This window comes from Solea solea, chromosome 13 (genome assembly GCF_958295425.1).
Source record: "Solea solea chromosome 13, fSolSol10.1, whole genome shotgun sequence".
NCBI classification, from domain to species: Eukaryota; Metazoa; Chordata; class Actinopteri; order Pleuronectiformes; family Soleidae; genus Solea; species Solea solea.
The window spans coordinates 18,943,901-18,964,302 of record NC_081146.1 but is presented as its reverse complement, the minus strand read 5'-3'; the positions used below and the strand labels follow the sequence as shown (position 1 = coordinate 18,964,302).

General features: G+C 39.2%; 3 protein-coding genes across 3 annotated transcripts in view; 2 read left to right on the top strand and 1 right to left on the bottom strand.

Moving 5' to 3' along the window:
• The window catches only part of LOC131470823 (NIPA-like protein 2), a 31,554-nt gene extending 27,099 nt beyond the window's left edge, over positions 1-4,455 (top strand). Inside the window, exons 6-11 of the mRNA XM_058646828.1 lie at positions 409-505; positions 745-880; positions 1,328-1,416; positions 2,938-3,001; positions 3,134-3,231; positions 3,926-4,455. Coding sequence (XP_058502811.1) covers positions 409-505; positions 745-880; positions 1,328-1,416; positions 2,938-3,001; positions 3,134-3,231; positions 3,926-4,032 — 591 coding nt within the window. The 3' untranslated portion in view covers positions 4,033-4,455. The remainder of the gene's footprint in view (positions 1-408; positions 506-744; positions 881-1,327; positions 1,417-2,937; positions 3,002-3,133; positions 3,232-3,925) is intronic.
• Positions 4,456-4,844: 389 nt separating this feature from the next.
• On the bottom strand, positions 4,845-16,062 carry pop1 (POP1 homolog, ribonuclease P/MRP subunit). The gene is made up of 16 exons (XM_058648601.1): positions 15,952-16,062; positions 15,649-15,766; positions 14,237-14,377; positions 13,816-13,991; positions 13,430-13,693; positions 13,255-13,342; positions 12,852-13,030; positions 12,444-12,715; positions 11,922-12,015; positions 11,720-11,828; positions 11,484-11,603; positions 10,583-10,704; positions 10,255-10,446; positions 9,407-9,561; positions 7,616-7,852; positions 4,845-6,115 (listed from the first exon to the last, which is right to left on the bottom strand). Exons 1-16 carry the CDS (start codon positions 15,955-15,957, stop codon positions 5,428-5,430), a joined length of 2,961 nt encoding a protein of 986 aa, XP_058504584.1. The 5' UTR covers positions 15,958-16,062; the 3' UTR covers positions 4,845-5,427.
• Positions 16,063-16,286: 224 nt separating this feature from the next.
• On the top strand, positions 16,287-19,639 carry LOC131470845 (2-iminobutanoate/2-iminopropanoate deaminase-like). Its single transcript, XM_058646874.1, has 6 exons — positions 16,287-16,473; positions 17,032-17,137; positions 17,354-17,408; positions 17,499-17,567; positions 19,387-19,442; positions 19,523-19,639. Exons 1-6 carry the CDS (start codon positions 16,409-16,411, stop codon positions 19,580-19,582), a joined length of 411 nt encoding a protein of 136 aa, XP_058502857.1. The 5' UTR covers positions 16,287-16,408; the 3' UTR covers positions 19,583-19,639.
• The last annotated feature ends 763 nt before the right edge of the window (positions 19,640-20,402 follow it).

Sequence of the window (20,402 nt, the reverse complement as noted above, 5' to 3'; positions counted from 1 at the left end):
CGATGGTGGGTGACCAGGTGTCCCGCTTCGTGTGGGACTGCCCAGTATTTGCATCCCGTGTACCGCATCCCACATTTGAATCACCTCTAGACTGATGCTTTCCTAAAAGTAAATATACATATCTGATCTAACGGCTGTAAAAGAAAAGAAGGTCACCTGAGCAGATGAACGTTGTTAGTCTCCCGAAGGCGAACCACGGCACTTCTCATAAAAGACCACCAAGTAATTCCATTTCTTTTTCCACCATGAATTCAACACGGCTGCTCACTGTGCCGTATAATGGTCAGTGAGAGTGCAACTCAAGAGCAATTGAGGTTTTTATTTTCTAAAAAGAAGTGGGATCTACATGATTGGTTTGTGTAACCCCCCCCCCCCCCCCCCCCTCCTTCTCTCCCACTCTCTCCACAGTTTATAGAGGTCATCCTCTTCTGCATCCTGCTCTACGTGTACAAGAGGAAGAATGTGAAGCACATTGTCATCGTGATGTTGCTCGTGGCCCTGCTCGGTACGATCAGAGTGAAAGCTGCCTGTTTGAGGGCAGAGGCTGTGGATTCACCCATTTTCGGCAGTCAGAGGTTGCTTTGTTGCCTGGCTACCAAAAATGGACCCATGCTCTGCTATCATTTCTGTGGGGGAAAAAAAATGATTCTCTACAACTTGCTGAGAGATAATTAACCGCCTCCACAAATCAACAGGAAGTTCTTTATTGTGCAACTAAACGTTGAAGTGTCTGTGTGTGTGCAGCGTCGCTGACAGTCATCTCAGTCAAAGCTGTATCAGGGATGATCGGAGAATCCATTAAGGGCCAACTGCAGCTCATCTACCCCATCTTCTACGTCATGTTTGTCATCATGGTCGCCTCCTGTGCCTTCCAGATCAAGTTAGTCAAGGTTTTCTGTCTGTCTCTTGGTTTAGAGTAGCTGACATACCTGCCTTAAAGGATTACTTCACCGATTTGCATTTATCTTTGTATTACTAGGGGTAGTATTTTTGAAAAATGGTGCTTCCCAACCTCACTGGTGGGCACGTAACAAAACAAAGAATGAAGAGATTTCTCGACTCGGGGGGAAGCTGAGGCTGGGAAGCACAATTTTTCAAAAAATACTACCCCTATTCTAGTAATACAAAGCTAAATGCAAATTGGTGAAGTATTCCTTTAAGCTAGATGTGGCTTCATGAAGAAAATGAAAAAAATTGAATAAAATTGCACTAGCAGCAGACTGAACAGTATTTTTGATGTATGTGTAAGCTGCTGTAGTGCCTCTGTAACCAAGGTCATTGTATTCACTGCACTTCTTAAATCTCTCTCTTACTTCTTTCTCCATAGATTTCTGAATCAGGCAATGAAAATGTTTGACGCCACAGAAGTGGTTCCGATCAACTTTGTGTTTTTCACCGCGAGTGCCATTGTTGCAGGTTTGTCATATTACTCTATTATAACATCATTTCATGAATTAAAACAACAAACGATGCTTTGTGTTCGTCTTCTCGTCAAAAACAATAGAGTGATCCCAGCCTGCTATTCATCTACGGTTGCCCAAACATGGTTGAGCTGCACCGTTGCCCTGGTGATATTTAAAAAGAAAGACAACTGCTGCTTAATTTTAAGTTGGATGCTCATCATTGTGGCCCTGTGATGGACTGGCGAGCTGGCCAGGGTTTGACCCTTCCTTTCGTCAGAGGTGGAAAGTAAAATAAATAATAATAATAAAATAAAATTAATGCACCGGAAACCTATAAATTTAATATTAATATTATGAAATAATTAAGGTCCCTGAGTGAGAAAGTTAAAGTGTTTATGATCTTTGACCCATTTTGACCGATTCATTATGTGTTTACATGTTTTATTTTGTCAGCACTTTAATTTGCCTTTAATTAAAAACAATTCATGTGAGATTTGCGTCCCTTGTCCTTTTCTCGCAACACAAGAAAGAACCCCAACCTTCTTAAAAAAGTAACTAAGTAACTTTTACTCTGAGTACATTTTAAACAAGCTACTTTTTTAACTTGAGTACATTTTTAGACCAGTACTTTTACTTACTAGAATATTTCAGTACTCTTTCCACCTCTGCCTTTCGTCATGTCAGCTGGGATTGGCACCAGTGACCCTCATGTGGAGGATAAAGTGATGAATGAATGAAGGAATGATGCTCATCATTGTCTTCATCCCACAAACACAAACCTAAAAATAGTAAATGCTTACTGTAAAGCCATGTGTAGTTCTTATCATACATCAGCGATCTAATGCAATGTCAGTGTGTTATGGTGCTTGTGTTGTCGCTAAAAGGGTTTCTTGAGACTTGTGGTCATGTGCTCAGATTCTGAATGTGGTCCTACAGTATGTAGCCCTCACATCACCTGTGGATAAATTGCCACGCTGCCACCAGATTACTAATAAGGTACAAATATAAGAGGAAATTGTTCTTGTTCTTCTCACTTCTTGAGTTATTACACAAATTACCACCAATTTTAGAGTCAAAACCAAGCATGCAGAAATGTAAAATGTACTGTATATACAAGCAAGCATGCAATTGGATATTTAAAGAAACACAGCTGATGTGTTATAGGCAGTGTAAGAATACCCAAAAGTGTTCTGAAAGATTAGTTTTGGTCATCAATGAGACACATATTAAAGTCCTTGTGGTGATAAGAGCAGTTGAAGATTATCAACAGGTCGTTGCCAGATTTCTCCAAATGAACAGTCAGTGTGAGGAAAACGTTGGGTACTAGATACAGAAAGAGGATATCCTGGACATTTTCTCTTATCTCTTCTCTACATTTTTCAGTTTATTATAAAATCTCTATGCAAAGTGTGCTCAGCAGTTTCAGGGCTACACTTCACAATCGACGCACTGGAGATAATTTACATGTTTTCCGTTTCTCTGTGATATGTCTTTTCGTCTTTTTATTATGAATATCCTTTTTTTTTTTTTGCAGGGATAGTGTTTTACCAGGAATTTGAAGGTCTGGCTTTACTCAACATTTTTATGTTTCTGTTTGGGTACGTATACAAGGACACACCACTTACTGCAGCATATTTAACTGTCATATTCATTTTAAGATGGTGTTAACGTACATATATATACATATATACATATATATATATATATATATATATTTCATTTTTTTCCAGTTGTCTCCTGTCGTTTCTTGGAGTTTTCCTGATAGCCCGAAACAGACCAAAGATAAAGCAACAAGATCGCAATATTATCTCTTTGGACAAGATCCCTGGTAACTTTCTTATCAACTTTTTAGTGTGCAACAATGTACACTATATGGATACAAGTATTTGGCCACATTGAATTCAGGTATTTTCAATCAGGCTTTGGGCTTGGCCCCTTATCTCCAATGAAGGACAATTATCGCTTTAGCAAACCAAAGTTATGCTTCCAACAGTTTGAGGAAGGTCATTTGCTATTCCAACATGACTGTGCCTCAGTGCACAAAGCAAAGACTATAAAGACACAGTTTGTTGTGGAAGAACTTGACTGACCCACACAGAGCCCTGACCTCAACCCCACGAGCACCTTTGGGATGAACTGGAACAGAGATTGTGAGCCAGGTCTTCATGTCCAATATCAGTGCCAGACCTCATACATTCTCTACAGAATGAATGGACACAAAAAATCTTGAGGAAAGTCTCCCAAGAAGAGTAGAAGCTGTTATAGCATCCATATTAAAGTACAGTGTATGCACAGTTTTTGAATGTCTTTACAGTCTCTGTAATGGTCAGGCGTCCTAATACTTTTGTCCATATTGTGTACGTTGTGGGACGACCCTCATTGATTGGTGCACTGATTATGCCAGCGAGTGTCGATATGAATCTAGCAAGCACTGACCCTGCATTTATCTGGTGTGTCTAATGTTTGCAGGCCTGGTAGCTGGGTGCCTCTAATGAGCTGCGCCTGTCTGTCTGTGTTCACAGGGAGAGTGCACGCAGGCAAAGTGCAGCCTGACGCCAAGACTTCAACATACGGTTCGCTGGCAGCCAAGCTTATGTGCAGTAGAGCTGGACAAACAGATGATTCATAGACCCGCTCCGGTGCTGGTTGGGACTGCAATTTAGGTAGACTTGTGAGTGCATGTCTTTCCTCTGGGTACTTAAATAATATCTCTATTTATAGCAATAAATGGTGGGAGGCAAGTCAAGCCAGTGTCAGCTGAGTGCCAGTATCAGTGGCCAAATTGGTGTTAAATTATTACACCAAAACTAGCAAATACCTCTCTGAAAAAGAGTGCTACTAGACTATATTCTGTTTCACCTGTGTGATAGGAGTAATTCCAGCTGGGTAATCAATGATACTTGGAAAACAACTGACTCTAAATTAGACCAAACACCTCAGGGTTAAAGAGAAACATCAGATGCCTTATGGGCAGCAGCAGCCTTTCATTTTTAAACAGGCCACTGTGACCAACACCTGTAAATAAAAATATTTGAATTGTGTTTATTAACTGAGAAAATTGGTCTGTGTGTGATCGTGTGTCAAGAAAAAAGGGTGGTTTCTAAAATTTCACTAGTCAGAGGAAATCATGGCATTCATGAAAAACGGTGCACTACTGCCCTCCAATGGTAGGGGGGGTGGAAAATCATCGATGCACAGCCTGCCCTTCCGTCTTTACCTCAAATAAATAACAGACTACACTCTCAACTCCACTGCTACCAAACTTAACTGTTGCCAAGCAACTAATCTCTTATCCGCCACCTACACATTATGGGATATGTGGAAAACTACTGTTGCTGCCAGTGTAACTATAAATGTTTACGTGCCAGTGTTCAACGCACTTATAAAGGTCAGAGATTAAATTTCAGTGAAGCCGACAGTAATTACACACAAAAACACCCATTCTTTCAAGTGCAGTGTTTTATTTGCTTATGTTCAAACAAAAAAAAAAATTAGTAATCCTGCACCTTGTTGAACTGACAGCCAGCTCTGAAATGAAACCCATTAAATGACTTAAAAAAATAGAACACCATCAAGATAAATACTTTCAGCGTCATTAAGCCTGGATATTAAAGGAAGCACAAGAAGCCATAAATTAATTCCTTCTTGAAAACAAGTCTGTCTCTCTGAAACCAATTGAATCCTATGTGGAATCTGTCAGAGGAATGAGTGTGAAAACAAGTATCCACAAATAGCAAATCAAATGGAACAGTGACGATGTCTCTTGTCAGTTAAATATACAACTAAAATACATAACTAAAAATAACACTGACACCTGGTAGCCATTCCTCAGGCATGTCATCAAGTCTGCTGCTAACACTGTAGAGAAGACGATGGCACGGTACAAGAATGAAATTACAAGGCACAGGGATTCTGTTAACGAAGGAAATGGCAAATTAATTGCATATAACACTCGCCATTAATACAGAATCTAGCTCTTTCTGTAAAGTACGTGTCAAGTACAAAAGGGAATCGGATGCTTCAATCAGACCTCAATGTTGATTTTTGCAAGGCGGTAATGCAGGGAGGTGGGGTTGCGCAGCAGCACCATTCCTCTGTATTCAGTTGGTTGACTGAGGATGGTGTTAAGGAGACCAGCAACGCTGACAAAGCCCAGAGCCTCCCCACACCCAGCAGACAAGGAGAAGTCTCCCTGTGTGACCCAGCCTAGAGTCACTCTGGAGCAGTGAGAGGTGACGCTCGGCAGAGGGTCTGGCCACAGCCCAAAGATGAGATCTGTGGAAGACTCGGAGGATGATTTGGGGTCTTTGGCCACTATGGGGAGGTTTGGTTCCACTGACCCTTTCGCCTCAGTCTTCTCAGGGGACAAAGAGGATGCAGCAGCAGTTTTGTTAGAGCCCTTTTTCTTGTGCTTAGCTCTAGTTTTGAAGTGGTTTTTGTGCAGGGGCTCCTGGGGGCCACTGCAGTCAGACTTGTTACTCAGCAGTTTCAGGTCCTCTGTGAGTGGCACACACACCATGGCATGAAGCTCTGGTTTCCCCTTTGATAGCAGAGACAAACGCACCCACACCACACTCATCCTATGCTCGGTGAGAAACAATCTCACAGCTGACGAGTCGAGAAGAGGCACTTGCCCGATGCGGCAGAATCGCTGACCTTTAGATGTTGTGGGCCTACACCACCCAGACAGTAGTTTCAGAGATTTTCTGTTCCTAGTTTGCAAAGAAACAGCAAATAACCATTTATAACTATATGTGTGTGTGTTTGTGTGTGTGTGTGTATACACATATACACACATACATACACACACATATACACACATGAATATATATATATATATATATATATATATATATATATATATATATATATATATACACAGTATATATATATATATATACAATATATATATATATATATATATATACAGTATATATATATATATATATATATATATATATACACAGTATATATATATATATATACAATATATATATATATATATATACAGTATATATATATATATATATATATATATATAGATATATATAGATATATATATATATATATATATATATATATATATATGTATGTATGTATGTATATTACTATATTTCAACAGTGGGTAATGTTCAGACAAGAAGTTGCATTTTCATTGGCTGTATCAGGCACCATGAGAGACATTTTTAAAATTCTTAATCCTGAAAGAAGAAAAAAAAAGAAAGAAGGTAGCTGACGTTTGAAAATCAATCAATTTGAGTCATTACTCAAAACTTGTGTGGTGCTTTTACGAGAGCAGATGCAACTCTTCCCATCTACTAATCTCAGTGATGCATTGCAGTAATTTGAGGCTGGATGTCCTCTGGGGAATTCTCATCAGGGACATTATGATGAAAGCGAGGTAGGCCGGAGAGATGCCATATATCAAGCTTGTCAAGAACTGCACGACCGCCTTTTAATAAAGATGACTGGAGACCAAAGCTCGAGAAATGGTGCACATACCTGTTCGTGAGACCTTTGAAAGTCAACTGTATCAATATTGTTAGATGTGCGGGATGTTAACCCTCGTATAACATCATGATAATCAGGCTGCCTGGATTTATTTAGATTTTATGGCTGTAGAATTGTCAAAAAATGTTAAATGAGTGAGTGCTTCTGCTACTTTTTCCAGGATAACTTTCACTTTCGATATCTGTTATTCAACCGTTTAGGAACAGACATCACAAACGTGTGACGTGCTGGTGAATCTTGTCTGTGACGGTCATTCTGCGGAAGTCCTGAGGGCTACCGTAATGACAAGTCTATGGGCACAAAGATCTATTTCTCTGCTTTCCAGGATCCATCCACCTTCTACTGCTTAACCCTCCACATGAGGGTCTATGTCCACATGAGGAGCTATGTCTTAGCTGACAGGTCCAAAAGCGAGGTACACCCTGGACAGATCGCCACTCCATAGTTTTTGGAATTGTCTAGATATATAGGTCTAGAAGTTACGGCAATATGAAGTCGCATGCTAAATCCTGTCAGCGACGACAAGATGGTAACAGAAGGGTTAATTGTCTAAAGGGACCTCAGCACAAAACTGTGATGGTCATGTGTTTTGAGTCTGTTCTGATGAATTCACACTCATTAAAAGGAGGATAAACAAAAAAAGAACAGTTTCAGTGTAAATCACAAACAAGATTGTACAAGAAGTAAAACAAAACACCCACCTCAGTACAGTGAAGAAGCTTTGGGGTTTTGTTTCACCGATATTTGGCTGTGATGTCATTTCTTGCTCCATAACTGTGTCAGTGTGTGTTGTGGTTTCGGTCTGGCTTTCGCTTTTTCTCTCCTCTCTTTCCTCCCTTGTGATGAGCTCCCATTCCTCAGCCAGCTGTTGCCATGGGCAACAGAATGGAGCCAGACAGCCATGTTTCACGTAATTGGTCCTCTTGGCGGGTGGACGCCTACAGAAGGTCAGAAGGTCAGAACCTTGTCAAACTGTTGGGGCAACTTGACAATTAATCCAATACATCAGGACTGCTAAGCGGTCATTTGTAGGGGACAGACAGCGTGAGGCCTTTTAACATCTCATCTGCATGCTGGCAAAGTTCTGCATAGAGGAAATTAACTGAGGTCAGAGCTTACGCGCACTTCACTTTATCTTTATCAGCTTTTACTGACAGCCTGTCATACCACATAGTCACACTATGTTCTTCTGATTATCTTTATCCTTTCATACGGTAACAAACCACCTTTCAAACAGAGCCTCAGTGTACACCTACCAACCTGTTTGAGGTTTATTTTAAGTCGCTTTTTTTAAATAAAGTGCAGATGTAGATACATTTCTGTCTTAAATCTTAAATTCTGGGCAAGTACTTCAGGGTCGATTGTGTAAGAATTGGTGACGTCATCTAATGGCGAGACTGCAGACTTTTATCAAACAGAAGACTTCTCCACTCACCCCTCCCTTTCCCATGTGCATCAGGGAGCTATGGTGGCCTTAGTGTACCAGAAAGGATGCCATTTGTCTTCATATGTGTGGTAAGTTTCCACTTCAAAATGCGAAACGCATGCTCTGGCTGGTTTGTTCTGTTCGGGCTGCTGTAGAAATATGACGTGGCAAGAAGATGACGGTTTCCACAAAGCAAGAGCCTTGCTTTTTTGAATTTCCTTAAGCCATGTTCAATTTTTTCTTGTGTTGTTTTGAATGTTTTCCCTGAAGCTTTAGTTTGACTGTATGAGTTTGAAAAAAATGAAAGAAAAAAATTTCTCACATCATTCTCCACCCTTTTGAACACTGAATGGATAATATTTTAATTAAAGTTTATTTAAAAGACACTTTGCTGTATTTCCTTTTTATCATTTTGCCTAAGACTAAGCAGAATCTTAAATCCCCCCTAAAGGTTACACACTGGTCACTTTGCTAAGTGAGAATGCCGAAAACCAATCTGAAAATTTGAAAATCCTCTGCAGTCCAACAAAGCCTTGAAACACATCTTTTATCAACAGCACACACATTTTCTTGGAAACCAGTCCACCATCACACCTGACCCAACACATAATGAAGTGTTCTTTCAACTGTGATCCCCCACTATTTACAAAACACATGTTCCAGTGTTTATGTGAGGGGTCAACAAATCCAGTGACACCTGATATAATAAGTCCACAAACTGCATGTAAAAAAGATAAAAGGTCCCATGGCTTCATCTCATTTATTCCAATTACCTTTTAAAATGCATCTTAAATATTGTATGGTTGTGTGAAGCGTACACATTTATTTGTTTGTGTTTTGCAGAAGTTTGGCACCTGTGATGTTGCATTACTGCCTTCTTCTCTTAACTTTCACCTCTTCTTCCCATTCCTAATATCACCTAACTGTGACTAATTCTCCTTCTCAAGGGCCTTCTCTTTTATTACTAATCCATTTCCTAAACTAATCAACTTAAAACTATGATCACACTAATGGCACAAAACATTATTATTTTGCTTCTTCGCCTCAGCTTTGGTGTTTCTCTGACCTCTTGAACTTGTCCAGGAGCTCGGTCTCCTGCTCCTCCTGAAAACGAACACCTGCTGGACAGTCTGGGTAATCATGGGGAAAGTGGGGGGTTCCTTTATTCTGAGAGTGTTTCAGACTCATATTCAGCCCACCAACACGGACTCCCCTGTAAACCTATCAGAGGGAGAAACAAGTAAATACTGCATTTCTGCTAATCTGACAAAATAAAGCTTTCAGTCTGCTTTTAAATGTCAAATGTAGTCAACATTTTCAAACACAAACACATGTCCAATGCCTCCAAGTAAGAGAAACAGATACAGATTTCCACTGTGTTATATACTGTATATCATTAAAGCATCCTCAGCAACTGTTCACTCAAAGACCTGGAAACATGCACATTTTTGGTTTTAATTAAATACTTTTACATTTTTACTTGAACATCAAATCATTTGGAATCCTAAGCACAAATTATCCCCATTACTGTTGTATATACTTTGATTTGTATAATAGCTTATATTTGAATATCTTAACAGGCTCCATTTCAAAATTACACAAAACTTTAACGCAGTCTTTAAATTATGAGAATGCAAACTGTGTTTTGATTTAATTTGACCACAAAACAAAATTGCTGTCAGACTCTAAAGAAGTCAATAAATAAACAAAATTGAATAAAATAAGGTAAAATTAGTCTGTTGTACAGTCCATACAATATTGATGGTATCTCACGTGATGCTCCATCTTGTTACATCTATAACATGGAAATGTTTAAGTGAAGCTCAAATTTCTAACACATTTCGAATCACAATAGCAAATAACTGCAGCTGGATATTTTACTCAAATCATTCAGCCTGAAGTCCTGGTACTCACCAGCGGGACCCAGAAGGCCATTCCCCAGCCTTTAGGAAGCAGCAGGTCCCATCCAGCACCCCAGGAGCTCATTTCATGTCCCACCTGCTTACCAGGTTGGTGGACCAGCAGGACAGGGACTCGGCCTTGTAGTGGAGTGGGGCTCAGCCTGGAACCTGGCACCAGCACCTCACTTCTCATACGGTTCAACTCCTGTAGCCACATACAGAAATTAGACATTTCAGGGTATGTACGCTACCAGACATAGAGACAGTGGAATAAAAAGAAATATACTGGTTACTGAAAATTAATGTTCAACAATTCTGGTGGTAAGAAAACAATAAGCTACCTGCTCGGATATCTTGTTATCCGTAACATTGTCCCGTACAGACTGTTCCCAAAGGAAACTCCGACAGCAGTTTTTGGGTACTCCACGCAGCATCAGCTCCCTCCTCTTCTCCTCATCCACCTCTGGAACAATTACACAACACAAACACATAGCACCTCCTCCCACAAGGCCAGCATCTGCAACATTTAACACTCTCCATGTCTGATTTATAACCCAAATTTAAAATGAGCAGCAATGTCATCACTGATAACTGAAACTCATTCAGGTAGCCTAAGGAAATAAGAACATGATGCAACAAAGCTGCGTTAACTTAGCGCTTTGTGAAGTTTACATTTAATCCTCAGCATTTGTTATTATACATTGGAGAATTTGGACAATTTGCAATAGTAAGTGCTTCCATGTTGCAAGTTCTTAAAATGATCTGCAACAAGTTTAAATTGAACATGCAATAAGCTTACAATTCTGTCTTAACTGTGAAAACCTTAACAGTGACAGATTGACTATATATATTTGTTTTAGGAGAAATGATCAATACGATGGTGAAACCTGTGAATCAGCTGTCATCAGTCACGAGTGTGTTTCGAGTACAGGGTCCTGCCAGGATTCGAACCTGGAACATCTGCATGGAGAGGCAGAGGCCCCCTGGAGCACAGAACCAGATGTGTACTCACTGAAACAACCTCAGAACCAGACATAACAGACTGATTGTTTGGTAAATGGTCAGATGTTTGCTGGCATATCGTGTATGAAAACATTTCCTTAAGGGAAACTGAGATTAGGCCAGGAAAGCAGTTTATTGGTGATTAAATTATGGAAATAAAATCAATGGATTTCATTATTTTATTTGTCTGTAACGATTATAGTGGCTGTGGCTCAGTCTGATTGGTAGATTAGATTTTACCTTCCGTCTGCTTTACACATGGCAAAGCTTTAACCTTCTTTGATGGTAAAGTCAGCCTGGGATCATCTACAGCCAGACCCAGCACTGTGCCTGCAGGGAGCTCCCCGGTGGAATAGATGTCTGGATGAATTAAAACATTCACTTTTTATAAACATGTCTGCCTCATGGCAAAGGTAAGTACTAAGAGACAAACATAAGAATGCTTTCATTTACACTGTGAAATAAAAAAAAGAAACCTTTCAGGATATTAAAGATATCAGCTTGTTGTTTATGCAGATTCATCTTGCTCTCGTCTTTACAGTGCCCAGGCCACCAAAGGGGGGATGGCTGGGATTTATCCAAAGCCTTTTAAAAGAAAGAAATGCATACTTATTTGTTAGGAATGCACAAATATCTGAGGCTCTCTCCTTTTTCATGTTGATGACGTTAAACCCTTACATTACAGTCTGTAGCAGCTTCCAAAGTTTCAGCAAGAACAGTGTGGGACTGTGGTCCAATGAGGCGATAGCGAACTATATCCATTGTGAGATCGCTGCAACAAATCCACAAGACAAATTCAAGCACAATTTAAACTGAAACTTGCTTATCTAAGCCTTTTATTTGCTCAGGGTGCTTTCAGACATGCACTAAACTCTGGAGATTGTCTAGGGATTGGACTATGTATGTGAATGCAAATGACCACAGAAGTTGGTTTGGACATTCTATGGATAATGTCCAAGTGAGCTCATATGAGAACGCAACAGGAGAAACTCCAGATAATCCACAGTGAGTGAATGGCTGAGTGTCCTGCCACCTGTATGCTAGAGTCAGACTCCTCCCCCTCACTTGGATTATCTGGAATTCTCCTGTTGTTTTGAATGTGTCTCACCCAGACAATCTCCTGCTGCATTTGTCATGTGAACAGCACAAACTCCAGAGTTCATGGCTGAAAATAGTTTTAAATCCGTAAACTCAACTGACTTTATGACTATTCCCGTTGAGCTGGATCTCCATGTGACTGGTGTACTGGGAGATCTGGTTCCGTCTCCTAAAATCTTCTTGGCGGGAGGTTCACAGGCATCCTTACAGCTGCGCTTCCTCTTGGTGTGACTCTGTGCGGGCTTAGGGGCTTTTTCAGGTTTAAGTTCAGGTTCTTTGGTGGGTGTAACCTCTGCAGGTGTAACCACAGGCACAACTGGAGGGACTACAGCCTCACAACACTGGCATACACTCTGCAATTCAGGGAGAAGATCCTGGAAGGAGCACACAGTATTTTAAGTTAACAGTTTTGCCTGTATATTGTCCTGCATCTACAATTTTTTTTCTAAATTTTTGTCAGAATAGTACATACAAAAATATTAATAATTTATACCTCTGAACACCTCATACCTGTTTAATAGAGGGATGAGCCCAAATCCACAGCTGTCTGTGAGTTGATCCATGTGTACAAGGTTTCCAGATAAAGGTGACAGGGCCCAGGACCTGCGAGGGGTACTGTCCCGCTCTGTAGACCACCACACTGCCCTGTCTTTGCCCTGATAGACACAGAGCTGCAGCAAACGTAGGACCTAAAAACACACACACACACATTTTTCGAACAACTTGAAATAAACTGTCCATGTGCACTAACAACAGGTTTGCAAACATTAAATCAAGAAACCCTTAATCTAAAAGTTAAAATTGCAACTATCTGAATATCAAAAATCAAAGGGGAAGAATACATGAAGTAAAAAAGGCATTTTCTAGAGACAAAAACCTACATATAAGTTGCCGAGTAATGAAAGATACTTACCAGCTTGCTTGCTGGTTAGTTGTGACAGAGCAGCCAGCAGCTTGTCCTCCTCTCCCTGCAGTTCTATGCAGCAGTAGTAAGAAAGGTCCTGAGAGGACAGGACCAGAAGGTTCAAGATGACTTCATTACAAATTAACAAAGCAAAAAAAAGAGCAAGAAATAGCTGTGAAGTCACCTGCAGCAAACAGTGGGTGCTCATGGCTCTGTAGCAGGGGCGATAACATTTACATGTAGGTCTGTCCCCGAGACAGTAACCCCACTTTTTAACCATGTGGAAGCGCTTGGCATGCCAAATGTGCGTCTCTAGCCATACGTTTTTTCTCTGACGCCGGTTGAACTCAAGCAGTAGGTTTCCATGCCGTCGTCGGGCCTTGCGGCTCTTGCCCTTTGCCTTTGTCTGTTCCTTCTTCTTTGAGCCAGCCTGGAGGCTCTTCTCACGCTGTGAGAGAAAAGACACTGGGCATGACAGAGGTTCTTGGAGTATGTTTGTATAAGAAAAGGGGATATTTAATGTTCACTGACGGATCAGGATACTGAATGTAAACATGTCCTAAACTTTACCAATCTGTTAGCTGTGTCTCTTAGTCGACGAGGGAGACGCTTGATGTTGTGGCTCATGGCCCTTCTCCTCATGTGTTTGGGCAGGGCTTCAAACACATGGCAGCTGGCTGTTGTTTTGTTGACAGCTTTTAACATGGCTCTCACCTCTGCCGCCCTGGCCATGGCAAAACCACCACCTGGTAGGAATGGTAGTTGGAAAGAAAAGCAAAAGCACTGAAGTTTAACTTTATTTGCAGTTTGCAGATAATTTCATAATCCACTGCTTCCATTTTGAGACTGTCTCAGTTCAACTAAATGTAATGTATCTTGAGGGGAAAATAACAACCGAGTATAGCAGTAAAATAAATGATGAATCTCTACATTCATCAGCTTAGTCAGCAGTAACTGATGTGACTTTGTAAAAGTACGACAATGTCTTTACCTGAAATATGCTTTGGTATTTCTTTGGCATAGCTTCCTCGATCTTTCTGGTGTCCACGTACCCATCCACCACGCTGCTGAGGTTTCGTCTGCCTCTCTGTAGTCTGCTGAATATCAGATGGAGCATTGCTACCACTCCCACCTTTAGGAAGATCATCATTTTATCATTTCAGAACCAATGAGACTGCTAATGTTTGATTACAAAACAGCCATAATAGACAACTGCCCCCATAATAGACACTCAGAGGTTGTTGTCTCTATGGCAATTACATATTGAAGAAGTGGAAATTGTTAGGGTCTATGAGGTATCTGGCCATGAATGTGGTAAGTAACAATAATCTTCAGATAATCTTTTCCTTTTTTTCTTGATCAAATGAATATTACATAAACTCCTTGCCCAGTCTCCATAAATTCCTCTTTCCATCAAGGCTGCTCTGGCGCCAGTTGGTAGCAAGTGTCTCATATCAAATTTTTTTCAAATTTCTTTTTTTTTTTGTCTTGACAGCCAAAGCTTTCAACTGGAAAAAAAAGATTTGATGCTGGAACAGAATGTTTACTGGTCTACAAGTAAGAAATGCTTACATAAGAGGCTGAGGGCAGGATTATTGTGACCAACAAAACAATCAAATAGTTATGACTGTAGAGGTCACAGTGAGGGTGATAAAGATTTACACATAGAAATGTACATGAAGACATTCCGACTCAGTGTCAGCAAAGTGAAATGGGAAATGATTCACATTTACCAAGATGAGACATCTGAGAAACTTGATTTGATTAATAATAAACACTCAAACTGATTAATCCATTATGAAAATAGTTGATTAATTTAGAAATTGATTAATGATCGATGAATCATTCCAGCCCTACATGATATATCATAAATTAATCAAAGTCTTAATTGCAAAGTCTTGCAATGAGTATTTTCGTCAAGAGAGATGGTTATCAGTATCAGTCAGATGCTGGTCAAAATTACTATCAAATAGATAAAGACGTAACATCCAATACAATCCAAAATTCCTAAATAAAGCGCATGCTTCATGTTGAACAGACTGTAAAAATTCTAAGCTTTTAAGCCGCGTCATGTTTGGGCTGTTTATTTCTTCTTTTTGGGACAATAATATTTGTTACACAGTAAGAGTATTATGTTTTTGAAATGACTCGGCACATAATAAATGTGTTAACAGCTTCATAAGTTCATGAATGGTCTAAAATTACTGTATCTGGCTGATATCGGTATCAGTAGATTCTCCAGTTTGTGATATCGGTATCAGCATCAGACACAAAAAATAAGTGGTATCTTCCCATCCCTAATCATGAAGCTAGAATATAAGGAGGTTTAAAGTTTGGATTCAGGGGTGACCATGCAGACACAGAACTGGCAGAGAGACAGAGGCATTCAGAGAGAGAGAGTACCAGTGACCGGTGTGTCTCCTCCGTTTCGTGGGTTGTTCTCCCTTGACGGATACTGAACACTGGAGGGCTGGTTCCTCATCTTCCTCTCCTTTATCTTCACTTTGGCAGCAGACATTTTCTACACAACACAGTCAGGGGAAGGAAAGAAGGCGTGTTTGAAACACACGGCACTGTTTGTGTCTGCTTCAAAAACGTCAGCTAACGCTAACCACGCTACGTTATTCCATGTGAAGTGGAATATATATATATGAGTATACAACAGTATGGTTTGAAAGCCAGACCAACCACGTTGTATATACTCACTTTCATTTTCCACGGCTGTGAGTGAACGTCTCAAACTTCGTCCAAACGTCTACTATCATGAACTGTTAGCTTCCATGTGAATTTTCAACACGCTGTGGGTTCACTTCCGGGTACATGTCACTCATGGGATTTTTAGTGTATCGGCGCAACGAAATAAACAAACATAACCTTAACACATATAACGTGTATTATTTGTCTAATTTTCCAATTAATGTTCTAAAATTAGATACGCAAAATAAAAAAAAAACATTAAATATATTTTAATCTGCAATTGTACTAAATATAAATGCTTGATTGCACGCCTACAATGACACTTACGGTAAAGCGGTTTTGTCGTTCCTGTGTCGTCAAATACTCCTCCTCTCTTTCACTCCCCTTCTCCTTTAACACAACTTTCTCTGTTTTACATTGTTTTTAAGTGTCTGTGTGTGCATTGCAAATCATATACATCGGTGAAATGGCTGCTCTCATCAGGAGAATCATCAGCACAGCGAAGGCTCCTGCTGCGATCGGACCGTACAGGTGAGAGGAGCTGGCTGTGGTCAGGCTGCTCTGCACGGCTCCAGTCAAAAGTTGACACTGGTCTAAACGTAAAATGTAGAGCCATAACCATTGGCAGCCAATGAGATATAACTTCTCAAACTGAATTGTTTTGTTAAACCACTGTTTAGCAGCTGCCATCATGTGCCTGCTGCAGTATAGTCCCTCTAAGTGCAGCTGTTAGGGTGTACTTTAAACTGCTAACTATTGACAAGACAAACTGACTGTTAGTATTAAAATGAGAAATGAGTGCAAACACTGCATTGTGTTTCTATTCACCATGTTTTTAAACCTATGTCTTTTAACAGAGGTCTCAAACTTTTGGCTCATGGATCACATGCAGCCCCTCTTCAGTTTCATGTGGCCCACCACTTTACATGTAGTTATGAGTTATTTCTGTATGTTTTTTTAATCAATAGATTCAAATTTCAATCATAAATATATTTATATTGTGATATGTATTGTTCCATATCAAAACAAACCATTTTATTTTGAATGATATATTATTATTTCTTTGTTTCTGTTTGTATGTCCCTACAGCCAAGCAGTGGTGGCAGACCGGACAGTGTACATCTCAGGACAGCTGGGAATGGATCCTGCCAATGGACAGCTGGTGGACGGTGGTGTTCAAAATCAGACCAGACAGGTGACACATCACAAACTGTGCAACTGGAAAATGTCCAACACTGAATTGAATTAGATGTTTCTTGTTTGGTTACGTCCAGTGCTTCAAGATAATCTTTCCATCCATAAGATGGCGCTATACACACACTTACAAACTATAATTTAAAATGACGGATACTTGGTTTTAAAGCTTTAAGAGCAAAGCAGCTGTATTAAATGAAAATAAATCTTCCTCCAGGCTCTCATAAACATGGGTGAAATCCTTAAAGCTGCCGGCTGCAATTATGAGAATGGTGAGGAAGAACTCAGAGCTGTTGCATTTTGAACAGATGTCTTATATTCTTTCTTTTTTGTCATTTGTGTCTCATCTTTTTTTGTTGCAGTTGTCAAAACCACGGTGCTCTTAGCTGACATGAACGACTTCACCAACGTTAATGACGTATACAAGCAATGTAAGTGCAGTCCATTTACTTAATTATAAAATGTTCTCATTGTTGTCTTTCACCATTGTTGTACTGTCATTCATTTCTGTGGTAGGCCCTCACATCATTTCAATTGTGCAGTCTTAATTTTGCCACTGGGTGTCAGTACAATCCAGACTGGCTGCAGTAAGCAGGTGTGACTCATTTTTAGCTCAGCAGGTGATGTTTCACTCTTATGCAAGCAAGCAAGCAAAGTTTATTTCTGTAGCACTTTTCACAGATAGAAATCACAAAGTGCTTCACGATGTCAGAGATTAAGAGCTGTAAAAGTCAATACTAAAATCTTAAAATGAATTCCAAAATCTAAAATGTCATGCACACACAGACGCTGCTATATCATTGTCTCTGTACATGACTCTGGCCTTTTCCAAAGTGTGAAGTGTTACCGGCTTATTTTGTTTTTGCCAAAATGTGCAGAGTCACTGATAGTGACACCTGTGTTGTTCTGTAGCTGTCTGTGGATTAAGCCTAAAGCTAAATGTCAAACAACGTGCCACATCTCATGAGCAACAAGAATTCTGTGAATTTTTCTGTGAACTATTAATATATCTAAAATACTGTATATTCAAAACTGCACATATGTCTTATGACAGCACAAAGCTGCTTCTTAAACCGTGAAGATGATGTTGTGTCAGTCAAATGTTTGTAAATTCTGACAGTTTCAGAAAAAGTATTATTCAGGCCTTAATCCAGCCTGAGTATAGATTGATCCCCTGTGTCTCTTTCTTTAACACAAACTGTCCTCATGTCCTCCTTCACAACATCAACAACAATAATATTGATCCACCAGTTTCTTTAGTATCATGTTACATATCTTCACAATAGATCCAGATCTAGTTGTTTAATTCAAACATTATTATTTTTTTGCACACTAACCATGTGTTTCTTACACTGCTAATCTAGTGCTATACTGGTGACACCAGTTATTCAAGAAGTTTTGAGAACATGTTCTCTGCACGTATTGTTGCTTGTTCCCCTGAGGTTGAAGCGGTGTGGAGTTACACAGTATTTACATAAAAATCCCTTCACAATATCAATCAATCCCCCCTGACAGGTTCAACACAACGAGAAGAGGAACAAGGCAACGTAAATAACATGCCTGAGCTAAACACGCCTTCTCAATCCTACAGATCTATCTATCTATCTACATAGGGATTTATTCAAATAAAACAACAAAGATATAATATAATATTATATTAATTATTAATATTACATATATTGTATCATATCTAACAATATAACTGGATTTATTAAAAAAAAAAAAGAATTGGTAACACTTTATTTTATGGAACACATATTCACCATTAATTAGTTGTTTATTACATGCAAATTAGTGACATACTGTCTCTTAATTAGATATTATTAAGTACTTATTAATGTATTATTCTGCATGACCTTATTATACAACCAGTAAGCCATTAACTGAGTTTATTTTTAAAACTTTTTTAATTTTATAATTATTGCTTACTAGTAGTAAATAAGGAAGTTGTTGTATTTGATTTACGATCTCAGTATGCATTGCTGGTAGTATGCTTAATAACGACTAATTAAGAGCCAATATGTTACTAATTTGCATGCTAATAAGCAACTAATTAATGGTGAATATGTGTTCCCTAATCTAAAGTGTTACCAAAATTGTATTTACTAAATATATAATAATTTCATATTTATTTTAGTTATTAGTTTTAATTGGAGATGGATGACACTGACATTAAGTCAACATGTTTCCCCTAAAGTCAACGTTCTTGAATGTGTCTGTCGTAATCTAATGTCATTTTGGTTTTTCTAGTCTTCAGCACTAACTACCCAGCCAGAGCTGCGTACCAGGTTGCTGCTCTTCCCAGAGTATGTATGTTTTAAAGAGTGTTTGCTTTGAAACCTGTTTTGGATTGAACCAAACTAAAGACTGTGGTCTCTCTTTGTAGGGGGGGCTGGTTGAGATTGAAGCAGTTGCTGTTTTGGGTCCTCTGACCAATATTTCCTAACAAGATTGTGCCTTATTTTGTAGACAAATATCAATAAAACAAACTGAGTACTAATTATTTTCATTATAGAGGTGTCCTCTCTTGTTGAGCCTTAAGTGCTTATGGTGTATTTTACTTACGGTAAAGGAAAAACTAAGTGAGATTTGCTGTAGTGCAGCTGATGCCGTCATGAACCACACACACACACACACATCACAGTGTATCCTCTCTCCTAAGACGACGCTTGAATAAATATAATATTACTAAATAATAAAGTACCTTTTTCATTTACTTAAATTGTGACCTGTAGATATACAATAACATCACAAATGAATTGCAGAGGTCAGTTACACAGTTACAGAGGTCACTGTCACACATTTATTACTGTTTAAAGTTAAAGGAAACATGTTAAACTGAAACACTGGACTCACTGATAGCGATCAGGGCGAACGATTTTGAATCAATATCTAATTGCGATTATTTTGACTGAAATTGCGATTGTCATATTAGTGAGAATGGTCATTTTTATTTTCATTGAAAGACGTTTAAAATGATTACTCTGTGTGAAACCATGATGTTTTCTTCTGTCTGTAGAATATGATTTGTAGGTCAACTAAGACAATGATGACGACAAAAAAAAAAAAAAGCACTTACTTGTACATCGCACTTCGACTAGCACTTTATAGTTTGGCTTACTTGAAGCACTTACTTACTTCCAGCTCTTGTTTGTACCCAAATGTTGAAATGCACTTATTGTACGTCTGCTAAATGACATATAATGTAATGTAATGTAATATAATGTACTCTAAAATGTTTCTTCAACACGCAGTTAACAAATATT